The sequence below is a fragment of the Mirounga angustirostris genome, unplaced genomic scaffold, assembly GCF_029215605.1.
Source record: "Mirounga angustirostris isolate CCGP_5_RB_7025 unplaced genomic scaffold, mMirAng1.0.hap1 SCAF_1, whole genome shotgun sequence".
Taxonomy (NCBI): Eukaryota; Metazoa; Chordata; class Mammalia; order Carnivora; family Phocidae; genus Mirounga; species Mirounga angustirostris.
The window spans coordinates 82,300,189-82,319,074 of record NW_026991709.1 but is presented as its reverse complement, the minus strand read 5'-3'; the positions used below and the strand labels follow the sequence as shown (position 1 = coordinate 82,319,074).

Below are 18,886 nucleotides of genomic sequence, written 5' to 3'. Positions count from 1 at the left end.
TAAACAGACTGATCAATTGTTTGTTGCTTAGAACTATATTGGATGAGGAAAGGTAGTCAGAGATGACTTGGTGGTTGTTGGATCTTGGAGAGACTTTGAAGGTCATAGAGGATGTGGATCGTTGGAGAATAGCAATAATATTGTTGTTATTATTATTATTATTATTATTATTATTATTATTATTTCCATATAAGGAATCTCTACTATGTGCCTGGCACTGTGTAACGCATATGGCACTCTTCAAGGTAGATTTTTTTTTTTTTAAAGTAGGCTCCAATGCGGGGCTTGAACTCACAACCCTAAGATCAAGCCCTGAGCTGAGATCAAGAGTCGGACACTTAACCAACTAAGCCACCCAGGCACCCCTCAAGGTAGATTTTTTAAATTCCAATTTTATTGATGTGGAAACTGAACCACCCAGCATCATACAATAGGCAAAGATTTGCACCTAGCCCTGAAGTCTGTGCCCTTTCTCCTAGCACACAGGAAGCAAAATCTCTTGACTGGTTATGGCCCTGACTGAAGAATATTGGAGAAAAAGTGGGGAATATGGTTGAAAGGTCAAGTTAGTGTCATTTTGGACAGGCCAAAAAGCCAGACTGAGGAGTTTGGCCTCAACCCTAGAGGACATGGGGCCACTGAACATTTCAAAGGAAGTTGTACATGGAAGCAAGAGTTAACCTGACACATGGTAAGGGCCCTGTGGCTTTCAGGGGAGAAGGCTCAACCATTGATCTAGTCAACATTTACTGGAGGATGTCTGAAACCAGTCTCCTGAGTAGGTCAGAGGATCAGAGTATTTGGGTTATCAGGATTCCTGCCTTTGACTAGAGAAGAGATGCCTCAGCTGGGTGTTTCAGAAGCCACTGGAAACTCTAAGCACTGTGTCAGATGTATCCCATAAATTTGGGTGTGTTATAATTTCATTTTAATTTATCCCAAATTATTTTCTAATTTCCATTGTGATTTCTTCTTTGACCCATTATCAGGGTTATTTAGGAGTTTGTTGTTTAATTTCCACACATTTGTAAATTTCCTTCTGTTATTGATTTCTAGTTTCATTCCATTAGGATTGGAGAACCTACCTATGATTTCAATTGCTTCGTATTTATTGAGGCAACAAGTTAATCTGTTATGGCCTAACATACAATCTATCCTGAAGAATGTTGTATGAGCATTTGAGACAAATGTATGTTCTGCTTTTGTTGAATTTGGAGCATTCTATTGTTGTCGGTTAGTTCTAGTTAGTCTGTAGTGTTCGAGACTATTTCCTGTTTGGTCTTTTGTCTAATTGTTTTATCCATTATTGAAATTAGGATATTGAAAACTCCAATTGCTGTTGTTGTATTGTCTATTTCTCCCTTCAATTTTGTCAGTGTTTGCTTAATGTATTTTGGGGCTCTGTTGTTAGGCTTCTCTGTGTTAATGACTTTTATATATTCTTGATAGAATGACCCTTTTATAATTAGAAAATGTCCTTCTTTTTCTCTAGTAACAATTTTTGTTTTAAAATCTGTTTTGTCTAATATTACTATGGGTACTCCAGTTCTCATTTGGTTACTCTGTACATGGTATACTCTGTACATGGTATATCTTTTTCCACCTTTTTATTTTCAATCTATTTGTGTCCTTGAGTCTGAAGTGTGTCTTTGTAGATAGCATATAGTGGGATCGTGTTTTTTTACTCATTCTGCCAGTACCTGCACTTTAATTGGTGTGTATAATCCACTTATATTTAATGTGATTACATTAAATGTAAGATTTATGCCTGTTATTTTGCTCTTTGTTTTCTTTTTAAAGATTTCACTTATTTATTTGACAGAGAGAGAGAGAGAGCACGAGTGGGGGCAGCAGCAGAGGGAGAGGGAGAAGCAGGCTCCCCACTGAGCAGGGAGCCTGATGCCAGGCTTGATCCCAGGACCCTAGGATCATGACCTGAGCTAAAGGCAGATGCTTAACTGACTGAGCCACCCAGGCGCCCCTGCTCTTTGTTTTCTATGTCTTTTTTTGTTCCTCCACTCCTTCATTATTGTCTTCTTATGGATTAAATAGATATTTTCTGGTGTACATTTGTAATTCCCTTGTCCTATTTACCATATTTTTAAAGTTACTTTCTTAGTAGTTGCCCTGAAGACTATAGTGAACATCTCAGCCTGTAGTACGAATACCACCTTAATTTCAATAGCATATAAAAACTTTACTTCTATATAGCTCCACTGCCTGCCCCCCCACTTTTTGCTGTTATTGCCATATGAATTATTTCTTTATACATTGTACATCCATCATCATGGGTTTATAATAACTGCTTTATGCAGTTGTCTTTTGCATCAGATAAAAGAATTGCAAACAATGGTATAAACTAAATGTTTGTGTTCCCCCCCAATTCATATACTGAAGGCCTAATGTGATGGTATTTGGAGGTGGGGATTTTGAGAAGTAATTATAGATCACAATGGTGGGAACCCCCATGATAGGATTAGAGTCCTTACAAGAAGAGGAAGAAGGCTAGCCCTCTCTCCGCTCTTTACCATGTGAAAATTGAGCAAGAAGGCAGCTAGCTGTTTTTACAAGTCAGGAAGCAGGGCCTCACCAGAACCCAATCATGCTGGCTGCCTGATCTCAGACTCCCCAGCCTTCAAAACTGATAAATAAATCTGTTGTTTAAGCCATCCAGTCTATGGCAATTTGTTAGAGCAGCCAGAGCTAAGACAAACAAAAAGGTATATTTATTATGTTTTTTATATTTACCTATGGAGTTACATTTACTGGTACTTCCTTCATGTGGATTTGAGTTACTGTCTAGTAATCTTTCATTTCTGCCCAAAGAACCTTTTCCTATTTCTTGTAGGGCAGGTTTGCTAGTGATAAGTTATCTCATTTTTCGTTTATCTGGCATGTCTTAATTTCTCCTTCAGGTTTGAAGAATAGTTTTGTGGATATAGAATTTTTAGTTGACAGTCTTTTTCTTTTAGCACTTTAAATATATCATCTCACTACCTTCTGGCCTCAGTGATTTCTGATGAGAAAACTATTAATCTTATTGAGGGTTGCATATGGTTTGAGATGTGGATGTAAGTTCATTGCTTTGCGTATAGAAAACTGGTTGTTCCAGCACCAATTATTGAAAAGATTATCCTTTCTTCACTCTATTGCCTTTGCAGTTTTGTTGAATATCAGTTGTCCATATGTATCTGTTCCATTGATATGATTTTCTGTCTTTATGTCAAGATCAAATTGCCTTGATTTCTGTAGCTTTATGATAAACCTTGAAATCAGGTATTGTTAGCCCTCCAACTTTGGTTCTTCTTCAACATTCTTTTGCTTTCTCCCTTCCTATTCCCTAATTATCTCTCTTATGCTTAAAATTAGCTAATAAAGAGTGAATCTAGACACTCTAGCCTTGGACCCTAATCAAAGCAGAGCCCCAGATTTGCGCTCTCTGCCTCTCTCTACCCATTACCTCACTTTGTGGCTCTCAGATATACCATGTATCCTCCAGGACTTGCGAGTAATAGATCTTGTTCCTCAAAGTTCCCTAATGGTTTCTTGCTGAAGTGCTTCTTATAGTCATAATAAGAACCAGAAGGGCTTGGGCGCCTGGGTGGCTCAGTTGGTTAAGCGACTGCCTTCGGCTCAGGTCATGATCCCAGGGTCCTGGGATCGAGTCCCACATCGGGCTCCCGGCTCAGCAGGAAGCCTGCTTCTCCCTTTCCCACTCCCCCTGCTTGTGTTCCTGCTCTCGCTGTCTCTGTCTTTGTCAAATAAATAAATAAAATCTTAAAAAAAAAAAAAAAAAGAACCAGAAGGGCCTGTCCAGTCACAACATTGACCCTATGGAGAGATATGTCTGTGGGGGCTCTCTATGAGTAATATGGCCCAGGTGGGCGCCTCAGGCATTTCTAGCCCATAGTATCACTATCAATAGACTAAGGCCAACACAACATGGAGGGGGTGGGGTAGAGAGGAGACAACACAATTCAGCCCATAACAATGGTCTGTCTGTGTGCCCTTAAGAGCAATGTTTATATTCTTTTGTTGTTGGATTCAGTGTTCTATAAATGTTAATTAGGTTAAGTTGGTTGATAGTGTTATTCAAGTGTTCTATATTCTTCCATTTTTCTATTATTTTATCAATTCTTGCAAGAGAGGAGTTGAAATATCAAACTATAATTATGGATTTGTTTATTCTCTTTGCAGTTCTGTTTTTGCTTTGTGTATTCTGAAGCTCTGTTATTGATGTGTAAACAGTTAGGATTGCTATATCCTCTTGATGGATTAGCTATTTTATCATTTTTTAATGATCTTTATTTTGGTCATATTTTTTATTCTGAGACCCACTTTGTTTTATATTAACATAGTCATTCTGGCTTTTTTTTTTTTTTTTTTTTTGATTAGTGTTAGCATGGTATATCTTTTTCCATTCTTTTGCGTTTCATCTATTTGTGTCTTTATACTGTTAACAGATAAACTGAGGCATATTAAAATTTTTGTTTATTTGAGTAAAAATCAATTCAAATAGGGTAATGCCAAACCAGAAGTGATTAGGAACACTCCACTTTCAGGAGTTAGTGGAAAGACTTTTATAGAGAAGAGGTGGAAACAAAGCAAGGAAATTATTTGATTGGCTATAGCCTAAGTGGTTGCATTCTTTGAGAAAATCTAGGTGGCTGTTTGTGATTGGTTGTACTTAGGTTTCAGTTTCCTAACCTTGAAGCATTATAGGCATAGGTTTTGGTTTCCTTGCTTAAGCTACTCAGGCACTAAAGCCACCTCAGGCTGATGGCCTCCTTGTTTGATTAATCCAACAATACTTAAAGTGGGTTTGTTAAAGCAGGCCACAGGGTTGGTCTTTTTTTTTTAAATATCCATTTGACAATCTCTCCTTTTTCATTGAGGTGTTTATATCATATGATTGGTTATGTTTCTATCTACCATCTTGGCAATTGTTTTCTATTTTTCCTATCTGTTCTTGGTTTCATTTCTCCTCTTTCTCTACCAACTCTTGGATTAGTTGCATTTTTAAAATTCCATTTTATCTCATTTGTTGGCTTATTTGTTATAACTCTGCGTGTTATTTTAGTGTTTGCTTTAGAGTTTATAGTATATAACTTTAAGGTATCACAATGTACCTTCAAATGATTCAATAACACTTCACATATAATACAGGAAACTTACAACAGTGTACTTCAATTTCTTCCCTCTTGGCTTCAGTTCTGTTGTTGTCATACATTTTAATTCTGCATTTATTATACATTCCACAACATATTGTTGTTATTTTCTATTTAAACAATCCATTATCTTTTTAGAGATATAAATAATAGGGGGAAAAAGCTTTTGCACTTACTCATGTGATTATGATTTCTTGCAGTCTTCATTCCTTGTAGATCTTTGGTTTCTTGTTGCTATACTTACCCTTAGGTACACCACACACTTCCAACTCCTCAAGGGTTACCTGTGTTTAGGGTATGGACTTGTTTGCCCAAATGTTTTCCTCAGTGTCTGCTCCATCCTCAATTTAGGTCTTCCCTGGTGTCTGTCAGACAGCCTCCCAGCATGCACTGTGGCTCTCCCTACAGTAGCCCACTATTGTTGCCTAATGCTTGTCAGTTGGCCTGGGGCTGAAGCATGATTGCTCGGTTCTGATTGTGTCTCAGTCATGCAGGCACTATGCCCCCAGGTCTTGGGGTGGGAGGTTGTGTGTGGTCTTCACAGTACCTCCTCCCCCAGCATCTCTGGGCCTGGCACATATTCCTGCCTCTCCTCCAGGATCAGAGATTTGGTTTTTATTCTGTTGTCTTTCCTGAGCTGCAATTGGATTTACCAGCCCCCTAAAGGTGTAAGTGTTTATTGTGTGACATTTGTAGGCTAGGCCTTAAAACATTGTAATCTTCCAAGTTCTTTCTCCTTCCTGCAAGCTGGAAACTGGGCATTCCTGAGACATGCTTTCGGTCATATACAAGGACAAAGTTCTAGAGGATGGTGGAAAAACCAGAACCTGGGACACCCAATGACTGTGTGGAGCAGAGCAGGCTGCATACACAACCCAGGCTGTTCTGTGAGACAGAAATATTCTTTAAGGCACTATACGGATGGATCTCTGTTACAGCAGCTTCCCCCTTACGAATGTACAAGGAATGTTATATTCCACAAAGAAAAGGATCCTGTGGTCAAACAGGTTTGGGAAATCATGAGTTGAACAAAAAAATACAGACTTCCTTCATGAAAGAGTTCTCAGATCCTTTAATTCACTAACTGGGATCAACCAAATGAGAAATAGAATACATAGTATTTAAAAAATATATTAAAAAAATTTTTTTTCAACTTGGGATTAACTCATTGAACTCTTAAACTCTTCTGCCTATTTTGCAAAATATACTCTGGGAAATGCTGATTTAGAGGATCTCTAACTTACTAATTATTTCATAAGGCATGGCGGGTGTTCAGTGTGGACTCCAGACTCTAGCCATCTTTCACAGATCCAGGGCTGGTTTCAGTCAGGGCACCTTGTTGTGCGGCTGCAGCATGCCCGGTCCTCAGCGACACGTTGAAACGAGTCCCTCTAGTGGGCAACAGGCAACTCTATAAAGCTATGGCTGACTTGAATAACTGGCTGGAAGATTTTATCTGATGGTTTTTAATTCTTTTCCATTTCCTCAAATAGAAAGATGACATAAGTTTCATTCACGTAAAAGCCATCCTTTATTTTGTTTTCTTGTTTCTCTCAGAGGACACCTATAAGCCGAGCGGCAGTGTGGGGCTTAGCCAAAGGAGCCAGAGTGGAAGGTCAGAGGGGGCTACCAAAGAGCACCTGGGGACAGCATCAGCAACGATGACTGGTCCTGAAATGGTTTCTCAGGTTACCCACCTGTGATCCAAGATTTGTGGAGACGCTCCTCATGTGAGGGCTGGGGGGGTTGGGGCACTTTGCACTCTGCCAGCACCACGAGTGTGGCTGGTTTTGTAGTTTCAGAAAATGACTGACGTCCAAAGGATTGAGAAAGCTTTGGGCTGTTTCTGTAGTGGACACGTGGCTAGTCAATGGTCAGAGTGTTTAAGAGGATCCAAGTGATGTGTTTTCTGACAATTCTAATAGTCAGAATCCAGAGATTCTTCTGTCCAGCCCCAGTACTTACATATTCTCATTGAGAAATGTATACAGTGCTTGATAAAATGACCAGAGAGACCAAAGCAGAGAAGTATGCTGAGAAACATATTCAAGATTGACTGAACGAATGTGTTCTATTAAAAAAAGTGTGAAAATATGCCATCATAGATTGTGAAGGACTATACTTTCTTTTGACTGGGTAGACATGTCCAGTGCTGTTAATGCAGCAAAGGGCTCTGTGTGCTTTTAAAAATCCCAATCTGTTGATTCACAAGCTTGGACTGGATCTAAAGCAGGTTCCCCGCTTTGGGAAGGCATCCCCACAAACTTTCAAGGGGTGTTGTTCGCAGTTGCAGGTTATGATTGGTTCACCAAGAGCTCAGTTCTCACCATGCTGGTCTGCAGAACTCGCCGAAGAGACCCCCCCAGGGGCTCTCCTCTGCTCTTGTCTACCTCCTCTGCAGCTGGCCTCACCTGTACCCCACAGCTGGCTGGTCTCAACCCTCCTCCTTCCCCACAGATGTTTAAGAAACAGGAATCAAAAGATAGAGGAGGGAGAGACTCACCTCCAAGGGTAGGTGGGGAGGAGTGAATGGGCCAAGGATAAAGCCAGAAATGAGCTGAAGAATTCCAGAAATGACAAGTCAAAGGAACTTCTAGGCTGTGATTGGAACAGTAAGACCAGGAAGAGCATTGACTCTTTAAAAAAAAAAATTTTATTAACATATAATGTATTATTTGTTTCAGGGGTACAGGTCTGTGATTCATCAGTCTTACACAATTCACAGCACTCACCATAGTACTCACCCTCCCCAATGTCCATCACCCAGCCACCCCATCCCTCCCCGCCCCCTCCATTCCAGCAACCCTCAGTTTGTTTCCTGAGATTAAGAGTCTCTTATGGTTTGTCTCCCTCTCTGGTTTCATCTTGTTTCATTTTTCCCTCCCTTCCCCTATGATCCTCTGTCTTGTTTCTCAAATTCCTCATATCAGTGAGATCATATGATACCTGTCTTTCTCTGATTGACTTATTTTGCATAATACCCTCTAGTTCCATCCACGTCGTTGCAAATGGCAAGATTTCGGGTTTTTTTTATAGCTGCATAATATTCCATTGTGTGTGTGTATATATATATATATATATCTATCTATCTCACATCTTCTTTATCCATTCATCTGTGATGAACATCTTGGCTCTTTCCATAGTTTGGCTATTGTGGACATTGCTGCTATAAACATTGGAGTGCACATGCCCCTTTGGATCACTTCATTTGTATCTTTGGGGTAAATACCCAGTTGTGCAATTGCTGGGTCATAGGGTAGCTCTATTTTCAACTTTTTGAGGAACCTCCATACTGTTTTCCAGAGTGGCTGCACCAGCTTGCATTCCCACCAACAGTGTAGGAGGGTTCCCCTTTGTCCACATCCTCGCCAACATCTGTCTTTTCCTGACTTGTTAATTTTAGCCATTCTGACTGGTGTGAGGTGGTATCTCATTGAGGTTTTGATTTGTATTTCCCTGATGCTGAGTGATGTTGAGCACTTTATCATGTGTCTGTTGGCCATTTGGATGTCTTCTCTACAGAAATGTCTGTTCATGTCTTCTGCCCATTTCTTGATTGGATTATTTGTTCTTTGGGTGTTGAGTTTGATAAGTTCTTTATAGATTTTGGATACTAGTCCTTTATCTGATATGTCATCTGCAAGTATCTTCTCCCATTCTGTTGGTTGTCTTTTGGTTTTGTTGACTGTTTCCTTTACTGTGCAAAAGCTTTTTATCTTGATGAAGTCCCAGTAGTTCATTTTTGCCCTTGCTTCCCTTACCTCCGGCAATGTTTCTAGGAAGAAGTTGCTGTGGCTGGGGTCAAAGAGGTTGCTGTCTGTGTTCTCCTCAAGGATTTTGATGGATTCCTGTCTCACATTTAGGTCTTTCATCCATTTTGAGTTTATTTTTGTGTGTGGTGTAAGGAAATGGTCCAGTTTCATCCTTCTGCATGTGGCTATCCAATTTTCTCAACATCATTTGTTGAAGAGACTGTCTTTTTTCCATTGGACATTCTTTCCTGCTTTGTCGAAGATTAGTTGACCACGGAGTTGAGGGTCCATTTCTGAGCTCTCTATTCTGTTCCATTGATCTATGTGTCTGTTTTTGTGCCAGTACCATACTGTCTTGATGATGACAGCTTTGTAATAGAGCTTGAAGTCTGGAATTGTGGTGCCACTGGCTTTGCTTTTCTTTTGAGCATTCCTCTAGCTATTCGGGGTCTTTTCTGGTTCCATACAAATTTTAGGATTATTTGTTCCATTTCTTTGAAAAAAGTGGATGGTATTTTGATAGGGATTGCATAATGTGTAGATTGCTCTAGGTAGCATGGACATTTTCACAATATTTGTTCTTCCACTCCAGGAGTATGGAACATTTTTCCATTTCTTTTTGTCTTCCTCAATTTCTTTCATGAGTATTCTATAGTTTTCTGAATACAGATTCTTTGCCTCTTTGGTTAGATTTATTCCTAGGTATCTTATGGTTTTGGGTGCAATTGTAAATGGGATCGACTCCTTAATTTCTCTTTCTTGTCTCGTTGTTGATGTATATAAATGCAGCTGATTTCTGTGCATTGATTTTATATCCTGCCACTTTAGTGAATTCCTGTATGAGTTCTAGCAGTTTTGGGGTGGAGTCTTTTGGGTTTTCCACATAAAGTACATATCATCTGCAAAGAGTGAGAGTTTCACTTCTTCTTTGCCTATTCAGATGCCTTTATTTCTTTCTGTTGTCTGATGGCTGTGGCTAGGACTTCTAATACTATGTTGAATAGCAGTGGTGATAGTGGACATGCCTGCTGTGTTCCTGACCTTAGGGGGAAAGCTCTCAGTTTTTGCCCATTGAGAATGATATTTGCTGTAGGTTTTTCATAGATGGCTTTTATGATATTGAGGTATGTACCCTCTATCCCTACACTGTGAAGAGTTTCAATCAAGAAAGCTTGCTGTACTTTGTCAAATGCTTTTTCTGCATCTATTGAGAGGATCATATGGTTCTTGTTCTTTTATTAATGTATTGTATCACGTTGATTGATTTGCAGATGTTGAACCAACCTTGCAGCCCAGGAATAAATCCCACTTGGTTGTGGTGAACAATCCTTTTAATGTACTGTTGGATCCTATTGGCTAGTATTTTGGTGAGAATTTTTGCATCCATGTTCATCAAGGATATTGGTCTGTAATTCTCCTTTTTGATGGGGTCTTTGGTTTTGGGATCAATGTAATGGTGGCCTTGTAAAATGAGTTTGGAAGTTTTCCTTTCATTTCTATTCTTCGAAACAGCTTCAGAAGAATAGGTATTAATTCTTCTTTAAATGTTTGGTAGAATTCCCCTGGGAAGCCATCTGGCCCTGGGCTCTTGTTTGTTGGGAGATTTTTGATTACTGCTTCAATTTCCTTAGTGGTTATGGGTCTGTTCAGGTTTTCTATTTAGGAAGAGCATTGACTCTTGAGGTTGCTTCCTACTCTTTTTCAAACTGGCTGTGAGGACCAAATGAAGTCCTATCTGTCAAGCACCAGGGCCAGTGCTTGGCCAGCCCTAATGCTAGTACCTTTCTGAATCCTGTGGCCCAGTGGCCTCTGTCAATGCATCCTCCCTGCCATGCATAGCTCCTCCATGCCTCTGTGCCTGTGCACGACCAGGATGTCCTTCTCCTTCTCCACCTGGAGAAAACACCTGCTCCAGGAGACCTAGCCCAGATGTCACGCCATCCCTGATGACATCAGAAATCAGTGGCAGGATTCCGTGCCCCCATAGTATTTGTCATATTGTGTTGTGATGATCTGTTTCCTCATCTGTCTCTCCCAACTGTACTGAGAGCTTCTCACTCATCGTCATGCCTTCCTGGTCTCTCCTGATGCCAGCACCTTCCTGAGGACAGGAGTGCTCAGGAAATAGGTATTGATTAGAATGAACAAATAAACAACCAAATAAATGTTTTATGGCCAGAATGGAATAATGTGTGTTGGAAAAAAATGCAAGTAGAAGGAGATAAGATTTCCTATGGATTTGGAAAGAACTTTATTTTTAGTGTTCAAATAATCAATATTGTAGTCTACAAATGTGAAACACACTCCACTGAGAATGATACTTTGTTGTTAGGAAAGGGGCACAAGAGGGTAGCTCCACAACATAACTTTCTGAAAAATTTCAAAGAACACCCTGTTGGACAATTTTGCCGAAGAGCCTCTCCCTGATGGTCTGTCCCTTAGTCTCTGCCCTTTTTTGGCCACAAAGTCAAAGGGCTTCTTTATGAACAAAGTGAGATACTTATTTTTGTTTTCTTGATTCTGAAGTGATTTTCTTGAGTCACATGGGAGACAGTCCTCAGGTGTTTAAGAAGTTCCCACTGCATTCCAGAAACAAATCTGGGAATCAAAAACTTAGCCAGATCCCACGTCCAGTGAAAAGTTAAAATCAAATCACGCTAACAATTCCAAAACTAACTAAATCCAAAACTAACTCTAAAAGTAAACAACTCCAGAGGTCAGTGTGCTGGTTATTAGCCAAGATTTCTCAGCTTTCAGCCCACCCTTCTAATCTCTGCTTTGGGGCCTGGGGCCACTCACCTCCTTTGCCAGCTACTCTCTGTCAGGCTCGGCCAATAGAGCAGACTGACCAGAGGCTGTAAGAGGGGAGCAGGGGACCTCTGTGTGCCTGAGTTCCTGTCAGCATCCTCCTAGCAACCAGTCTGCACCCTGAGAACAACAGCTGATTCCAGTAGCTGCAGTTGGCCATTTTCCCAACACCTCCGTAACCAGCCTCATCACCCCCACCCCCCTGCTTCAAAGATACCAGCACCAAGCTGGCAGCTCCCAGACCAACTTCCAGCTCCTGGGACACCTGTCCTATCAAGCAACACTTCCTCCTCAGAGGGCTAAGCCCAGCTCTGCAGGGCTACCTCCAACCTCCTCCCTTTGCTCCCTCAGCCCTTGGTAGCTGCGTCTTGCAGTTACCATCTCCATGATATCACCTTATCACTTTTTTTCCTCTTAAAATTTCCAATAGCTGGATAACAATTCTTTATACTGAATTCTCTCTGTTAAAATTACTGATGTTGTCTCTCTCTCTTGTTTGGATCCCCTAGACTAAGTGATTCTAACACTAAATAATTCTGAAAATAAATCTGAAAATGAAATAAGTAAAAATACAGAACAGAAAAAAATTTTAAGTGGCAAAGATGTAAATGAAAAGTAATAATTGAGAATAACCAAAAATAACTCAAAACTAAATCTCTCAAAAACTCTGAAAATAAAAAATTCAGGAAATATAATGCTCAAAAATGCAACAATTGAAAATAACTTAAAACCAAAAAACTAAAAGATAATAAATGAATATAAACAACCCCAAATCTAAAATAACTAAAAATAAATAACTGTGACTATAAGAAACTCTAAAATTAACAAGGGGAAAAAACTCTAAAATAACTAAAAACACTTTATCCTGAAAATAATTCTAAAATAGTTTTAAAACTTCCAGTGAATTTTTAGTAGGCAAATAAGTAACTGTAAAAATAAATAACTCAAAAAACTCCAATAACTAAAAAACAGAATAACTATAAAAGTAAATAACTCAGATATTAATAATTGTAAAGATAATTTAAAATAATTCTAAAGCTAATTTGGAAATGTATTAACTAAAAGTAACTGTAAATAAGAAACTGAAAATGAATAACTCAAAAACGAAATAACCTTGAAAACAATATTTATAAATAAAGTAACCTTAAAGCTATAAAATTAAATAACTAGAAAACTAAAAATAGAAATTAACTAAAAAATAACTAACAAAACGAAAAATAAAAAACAGCTAAAGATAACAAACTAATTTTAAAACCAATAAATCTAAAACGAAATACCTCAGACATTAACTTGGAACCAACCCTCTGAAAGGATACAATCCTGGAACAAAGTAACACAAACACCACAGGAACATTCTTGTGGGGATTCAAGGAGAAGAGCACAGGGCCGCCCCTGCAGAGTTTCGGCTCCTCCGAGGTTCGGATGGGAGATTCTCAACAGACCTCCCCACTCCCACCCGAGGAAAAATTTGGCAATGTCTGAAGGCATTTTTAAAAAGATTGTCATAATTTGGGTGAGCGGGTGGGAAAGGGATTTTACTGGCATCTTGTGGGTGGGAAGAGGCCAGGGATGCTGCCAAATACCCTACAATGCACTAGACAGCTCTCCCCTCCCCAACAAAGAATTATCCAGCCCCCAAAGTCAGAGTGCCAACCTTGGGCAGAGCCCTCCAGGACTGGCCTCCGCTAACCTCTGCAGATGCGCGTAGAGCAGCCCGGGGGGTCGCGGGCGTCTGCCAGTCCCGGCGCCGGCGCAGGCGCGTGTGGGGCCGCCCGGGAGGTGGCGGACGTCGGCTCCCAAAGCCCGGAGCTCGCGCAGGCGCGTGGGGAGCAGTTCCCAGGTTCGCCGCCGCCGGCGCCGGGAGAATGGGCTCCGCCGGCAGGCGGCGGACCCTTCCTCGGGCTTCCGGAAGGTGATGCTGGCCCTTCCCCCCGCGCCAGGGTGGCAGATTCGGAGGGTCCGAGGCCCCTTGGCCGCGTTCTAGTTAAGGGTGGGCTCGGCCCCCAGCGCCCGCCGCAGCCTGTGCCCGGATCGAAGGCGGCCTGGGGCGGCTCGGCCGAGCCGGGAGCCGCTGCGGTCTGGAACCAGTGTCAGTTCCCTGGGGAAGAGGGTCCTGCGGCATCCTTCCCGCGCCCGCCCTGCTTTTGCCCGCAGATTAGTCGTCTCCCCCCCAGGGGCGAGCAAGCCGGTGCACACTGGCTTATTAGTTTTGTTTGTCGTCCTGAAATTCCAAGGAGAGTCAGGGGAGCAATGGCTAACCAATTCGCTCACTGTTCTTTCCTCTTTCACACTCACAGGTCCTCGTCGCCACCTTCTTTCTTACCCTGGATGCTTTCTCCCGTTTCCAGGACAGATTTGGAGGAACACGTTTCATAACTGTCGTCCAACTGGAAAAGTCCGGATAGCTATAAGGGAGAGGACAGTGGTGCACCCTCAAGAGTTGGCAGTGCCGAGGAGTGCCCGGGCCAGGCGCAACCGGTGATTCCCGCTGGCAGGTTGGGGCCCACCCTAGCTCTCAAACGGGGTCACTCGGGATCCCAGCAGGAGCCCCATATTTATGACCAGAAACCAGTGCTTTGCTAAGGAGACAGGGGCCATGCTATGCTGGGAGGGTCTGAGGCACTTAGCAGATCCAGTGACCTCAGCTTCCTGGATTAGGTCTGGTCCTTCTGGGTGAGAATCATGAAAGGGGGGAGAGGGAAAGGGGAGAGAGAGAAACGGGGAGAGGAAGAGGCAGGAGAAGCTGATGAATAGGAATGAGGGAGAAAAATGAAAGAGGTAAGAAGAAAATAAATTACACTCAGAGCACTGCTCTCCTTTTCCATTTCTTCTGCACCTTCAGGCTCCTCAGAGGTTGCCATGGAGATAAACTCTCTGCTGGAGCAGCCTTGGAGAAAGAAAGGGAAGAATTTGGCCTGCTGTGCTGGAGAGGGGATGGCCAGATGTCCCAGGCAGTGCCTGTCCCCAAGAACCCATTCTCCCCCATCTCTAACTCCTACTCTCCCAGGACCTGAACTGCCTCACCTCGGGGGAGGTGGAGGTCTGTGATCTCCAGGTTCCCTTTTCCAGCTCAAAATTCTGTAACTGTGACTGAGAAGACATGTCTACATGGTGTTCATAGCTCTATTCCTTGTCCTCCAAGAAAATGGTTGTCTTTTTGTGCTTGACGACCTTCCTGCCCTCCACCCTTCTTCCCTCCCTTCTTTTCCCCTTGCCCTCTTTTTTCTCCCCTGATTACGGCCCATCTCCCATTCCCTTGGTAGCCTCTGTCACCGCTCTCCCCATGGGAAATCAGAGGAGCAAGTACATCCTGCCTGTCTTTCCAGTGAATTGATTCATTAACTGGCCAGTCATGCTAGCAACCTCCACCAGACACTGAGCCCTGCTTTGTGCCTGCTGGGGTGCCAGTTGGTCAAAAGGTAAGCTTCATATAACCCTGTAAGAGCTTTAGCTTCATTATACAGATGAGAAACTGAGATGAGAGAGGAATAATCACTTGACCAAGTTCCGTTGGCTGAGTGGCTGAGCTGCAGCTGAGTAATCAGTCCCGCAGGAATCTGAGTGCAGGACGAAGTTTCTGTTCAGGTGACAATTCAAGGGCAGGGTTGGGGTGAGGCCTTGAAGGGCATATGCAGGGCATGGGGGGGCAAGGACTTTCTGGACACAGGAATCCCAGAGGAGCCTACAGTTGGGGGTGATGGCAGAGTTATAGCAGTGAGCCGGAAGCACGCATGTGGGAACACCCGTGACCTGCTGCCCAGAGGCCTCCCAAGCTGGCCTTCTGGGGCCAAGGGCTCTCCCCAGAGCAGATCAGTGGGGGCTGTGCAAGGAAAACAGGGAGCAGCCAGGCAGCCCCTTCCCAGAGGCCTCCAGGGACCCTGCCTGATGCTGCAGGGTTGTAAGGCAGCTGGACAGAGTGCTCTCAGATGGCAGCAAACCTGGTTTAATTTCCAGTCCCAGGACCTGGTCGGGTGAGGGGTGGAGGGCGGAGGAAAAACTGGCTCAGGGAGGTGCCTCCCACTGCCCCCCTCCCGATGGGACTCGGGGACATCCACAGTAACACCCAGAGACTCGTCTCTCGGGCAGTCATCCAAGCCACACCCCCTTACACCGGGGAGCAGACAGTGAGGATGAGGATTGGCAGTCTTGCTGAAAGGCTGTAAGGCAGGAAACGGAGACCTTGCCCTGCAAGGTCAGGCTCCCTGGTCAGGCTCCCTGCTCAGCGGGGGGGGGGGGGGGGGAGGAGGAGTCTGCCTCTCCCTCTCCCTCGCCCCTCCCCCTCCTTTGCTCTCTCTCTCTCTCAAATAAATAAAATCTTTAAAAAAAAGAATAGAACACAATAGAATAAAGCAGAAGAGAACAAAAGAACAGAATAGAACAGATCAGATCAGATGAGGACATCATACTTATAAGGGGACTATTGTTCCATGAACTTGTTTTCATTTTAGAGATGTACACTGTGTTGGAGGTAAAGTCCACCCCCTCCTCACCCCCCTGCCCCCGACAGCGCTGTGTGAACAGAAGGGCTGCTCCTCTGGGGGCCATGGCCTCAGTGCCCCAGACAAAGCGGGGGGGGGGGGGGGAGGCCAGGGGTGGGGCCTGGCCCTGAGGCCTCTGGCAGCCAAGGAGCCCTCCGGGCCCGGGGGCAGCAGGGCTGGGGGGCAGTGCAGGAACTGAGAGACCTGACAGCCAGTTGCGGCCGCTCCGCAGGGAAGTGGCACCTGGCATAAAATGATGACCAGGCACCCGTGGCGGCTTGCCCCTCTCCTGTGGGCCCAGCCGGAGGGGGAGGGGACCCTCAGCCCGGCACAGGGCTGCCACACAGGTTGGCCACAGGTTGACTGCATTATTTCAAGGTCATCCGGGCCTTTCCCTGCCTTCAGGGGGGATCTGCCTGAGCCTGGGAAGAGAAATGATCTTCCCAGCGCTGACAATACCCAAATGCCACCTCCCTGCTGGGGACTGTCACCACACATGGCCTCCTTCATTCCCGGTACCACAGGTGAGGGTGGGGGATGCCTGGGATCCCCCAGGCCCCCAGTTAGCCTAGACCAAAGTTGTCTATATTCCTTAGGGTGCAGCCGCAGAGAGATGCCCGTTTTACACCCAACACAGTGTATACACATAATAAAGCTCTAAAATGAAAACAAGTTTATGGAACAATATTCCCCTTACAGGGTGTGATATCCTCACCTGATCTGTTCTGTTCTATTCTTTTGTTCTGTCCTACTTTATTCTGTTGTGTTCTATTCTAGCCCATTCTATTCTGGGAGACAGAGGAGGAGAGGGGCTGTGGAGGTGGTGGGCTCACCCACAATCACCTCATAAGACCCTTGAAGGGACACAAATTGCAGCTGCCCCGGGTGAGCCCTCCTATGTCTCCCCCGAGGGTCCCGGGGCTCTTGGCAGCAGAGACCATACCCTATTCACCCGGTATCGCCCCGGGCTCTTGGAAGAGACTCCAAATTCGCAGAACCAGCAAACCTTGGAGAACGGCCGTCAGTCCAAGCTGGAAGTGCAGGGGACGAAAGCGCAGCTCCCAGTCTGAGTCTGCTGCATCTTTGTCATTTGCATATTGACTCCCTTCCTCCTGGATTCACTGGCCATGGGCCCTTAGGGGCCTTAGGGACTAAGTCTTAGGTCCTATAGAGGTGACAGCACTCAGGAGACCCCAGAATCTTGGGCTCAGGGTCTGGCAGATCCCATGAGTGAATAAATGAAAGGCCCATTGTCCAAGGGTAGGAGCAGAGGCTTCGGGGTCAGTGCGACCTGAGCACAGTTCTGAGTTTGTCGCGCACTTGCGTAAGCCACTTAGCCTCTGGGAGCACCAGTTTGCTTGTCTATAACAATGGGGATATTAATATCTATTGCAGTTTTGATATAAAGATTAGCAAAAGCGCTTATAAAGTAAAATGGTACATCTTAGGAATTTAATAAATAACACCTGTTATTATTGTTAATAGTGATTACAATAATACTAAAGGTTTCAGAACAGCTGTGGGTACTCCAAGTATCCTATTATTACTCACATTTGGGGGAGATTTGTTTGCCATTATCTTCACCCTCATAAATATCTGGAAGAGGAAACAAATTATAAAGGTAATAAATGGCTGTAAAAGGAAACAGAGCATGCACGTGCGCGCGCGCGCACACACACACACACACGAAAAACAAAACCAAACACAAAGGTCCTTGAAAAATATTCAATTTGATTACAGCAAAATTTTAAGTGATAGTTGCATTCTTGGAAAATGAGCAGAATGGCTCTGGTACCAGTCAAGGTCTAGTGGTGTGTTGGGAAGATATACTTTGAGTCTTGGGGGCACTCCCAGTCCATGTACCAGAATAAACATAAAAATGTTGGTGGAGAAGGATAAGAAGAATGGGAAAGGTGGGCTGTGAAAATTCATGCTAGTAAGAACTGGTGTATATTCTCTTTTCCTTCGGTGGATGATCTTTCTAGCATACATGACATAAATCCTAAATGGCTTTGGGAATTTAGTTTCCAAACTTAGTGTTGGAATTCTGATCTTTCATTTTGGTTTAAAAATTGAATGAAACTTATTAACAAGTGAATCCGTGAGTTTTTATCAGGATACATGTTTTTGGTAAATTACCACCTTTGAAGATAAAATCATGCCTTTCCCGTGCTGTCCACTAGATGGAATAACAGGACCACCGTAGAGCTCACTTGTTCGGAGGCCACCCATTCCTTACCGCTCAGATTTCAAATGGGCAAACTATTTTTATTTTTCTTTCAAACTAGGCTTTTCTCTATTCCTTACAATATGCAAAACTTTAAAAAAGATTTATTATTTTTTGAGAGAGAGAGGGCGTGGGCTCACGCGCACAAGCCGGGGGAGCGGGGGGTGCAGTGGGGTGGAGACATGCCTTTAAATTATGGGTAAGCCTTTCCTTTCCTTCCCTGGAGGAACAAATGTGGGTAACTAGCTGCTAATGATAATATGCAAACAGCCATCTAGGCACTAGTCTGAAAGCTTCATCTCATTTAATTCTCATCGTGAGGGGTCCCACCACTGCATCCTTATCGTGAGGGGTCCCACCACTCCATCCTCATCGTGAGGGGTCCCAACACTGCATCCACTAGACATACAGGCAAAAAAAGCAGTTGCCACGCTGGAGGAAGCAATTGATCCT

At 43.5% G+C, this 18,886-nt stretch overlaps 1 protein-coding gene and 1 long non-coding RNA gene across 5 annotated transcripts in view; one reads left to right on the top strand and one right to left on the bottom strand.

Annotated features, from left to right (window-relative positions):
* Window positions 1–6,087: 6,087 nt before the first annotated feature.
* MCF2L2 (MCF.2 cell line derived transforming sequence-like 2) overlaps window positions 6,088–18,886 on the bottom strand; it is a 247,500-nt gene continuing 234,701 nt past the window's right edge. For all 4 annotated transcript variants that reach the window (XM_064584686.1, XM_064584683.1, XM_064584689.1 and 1 more), the window contains 3 exons: window positions 17,758–17,802; window positions 14,527–14,615; window positions 6,088–14,133 (listed from right to left, as the gene is read on the bottom strand). In XM_064584686.1, the coding sequence (XP_064440756.1) occupies window positions 14,529–14,615; window positions 17,758–17,802 (132 nt within the window). In that variant the 3' untranslated portion in view covers window positions 6,088–14,133; window positions 14,527–14,528. The remainder of the gene's footprint in view (window positions 14,134–14,526; window positions 14,616–17,757; window positions 17,803–18,886) is intronic.
* LOC123841836 (uncharacterized) lies at window positions 13,551–18,264 on the top strand. Its single transcript, XR_006790301.3, has 3 exons — window positions 13,551–13,640; window positions 14,026–14,223; window positions 14,571–18,264. It is a non-coding gene; the product is annotated as an uncharacterized LOC123841836 (long non-coding RNA).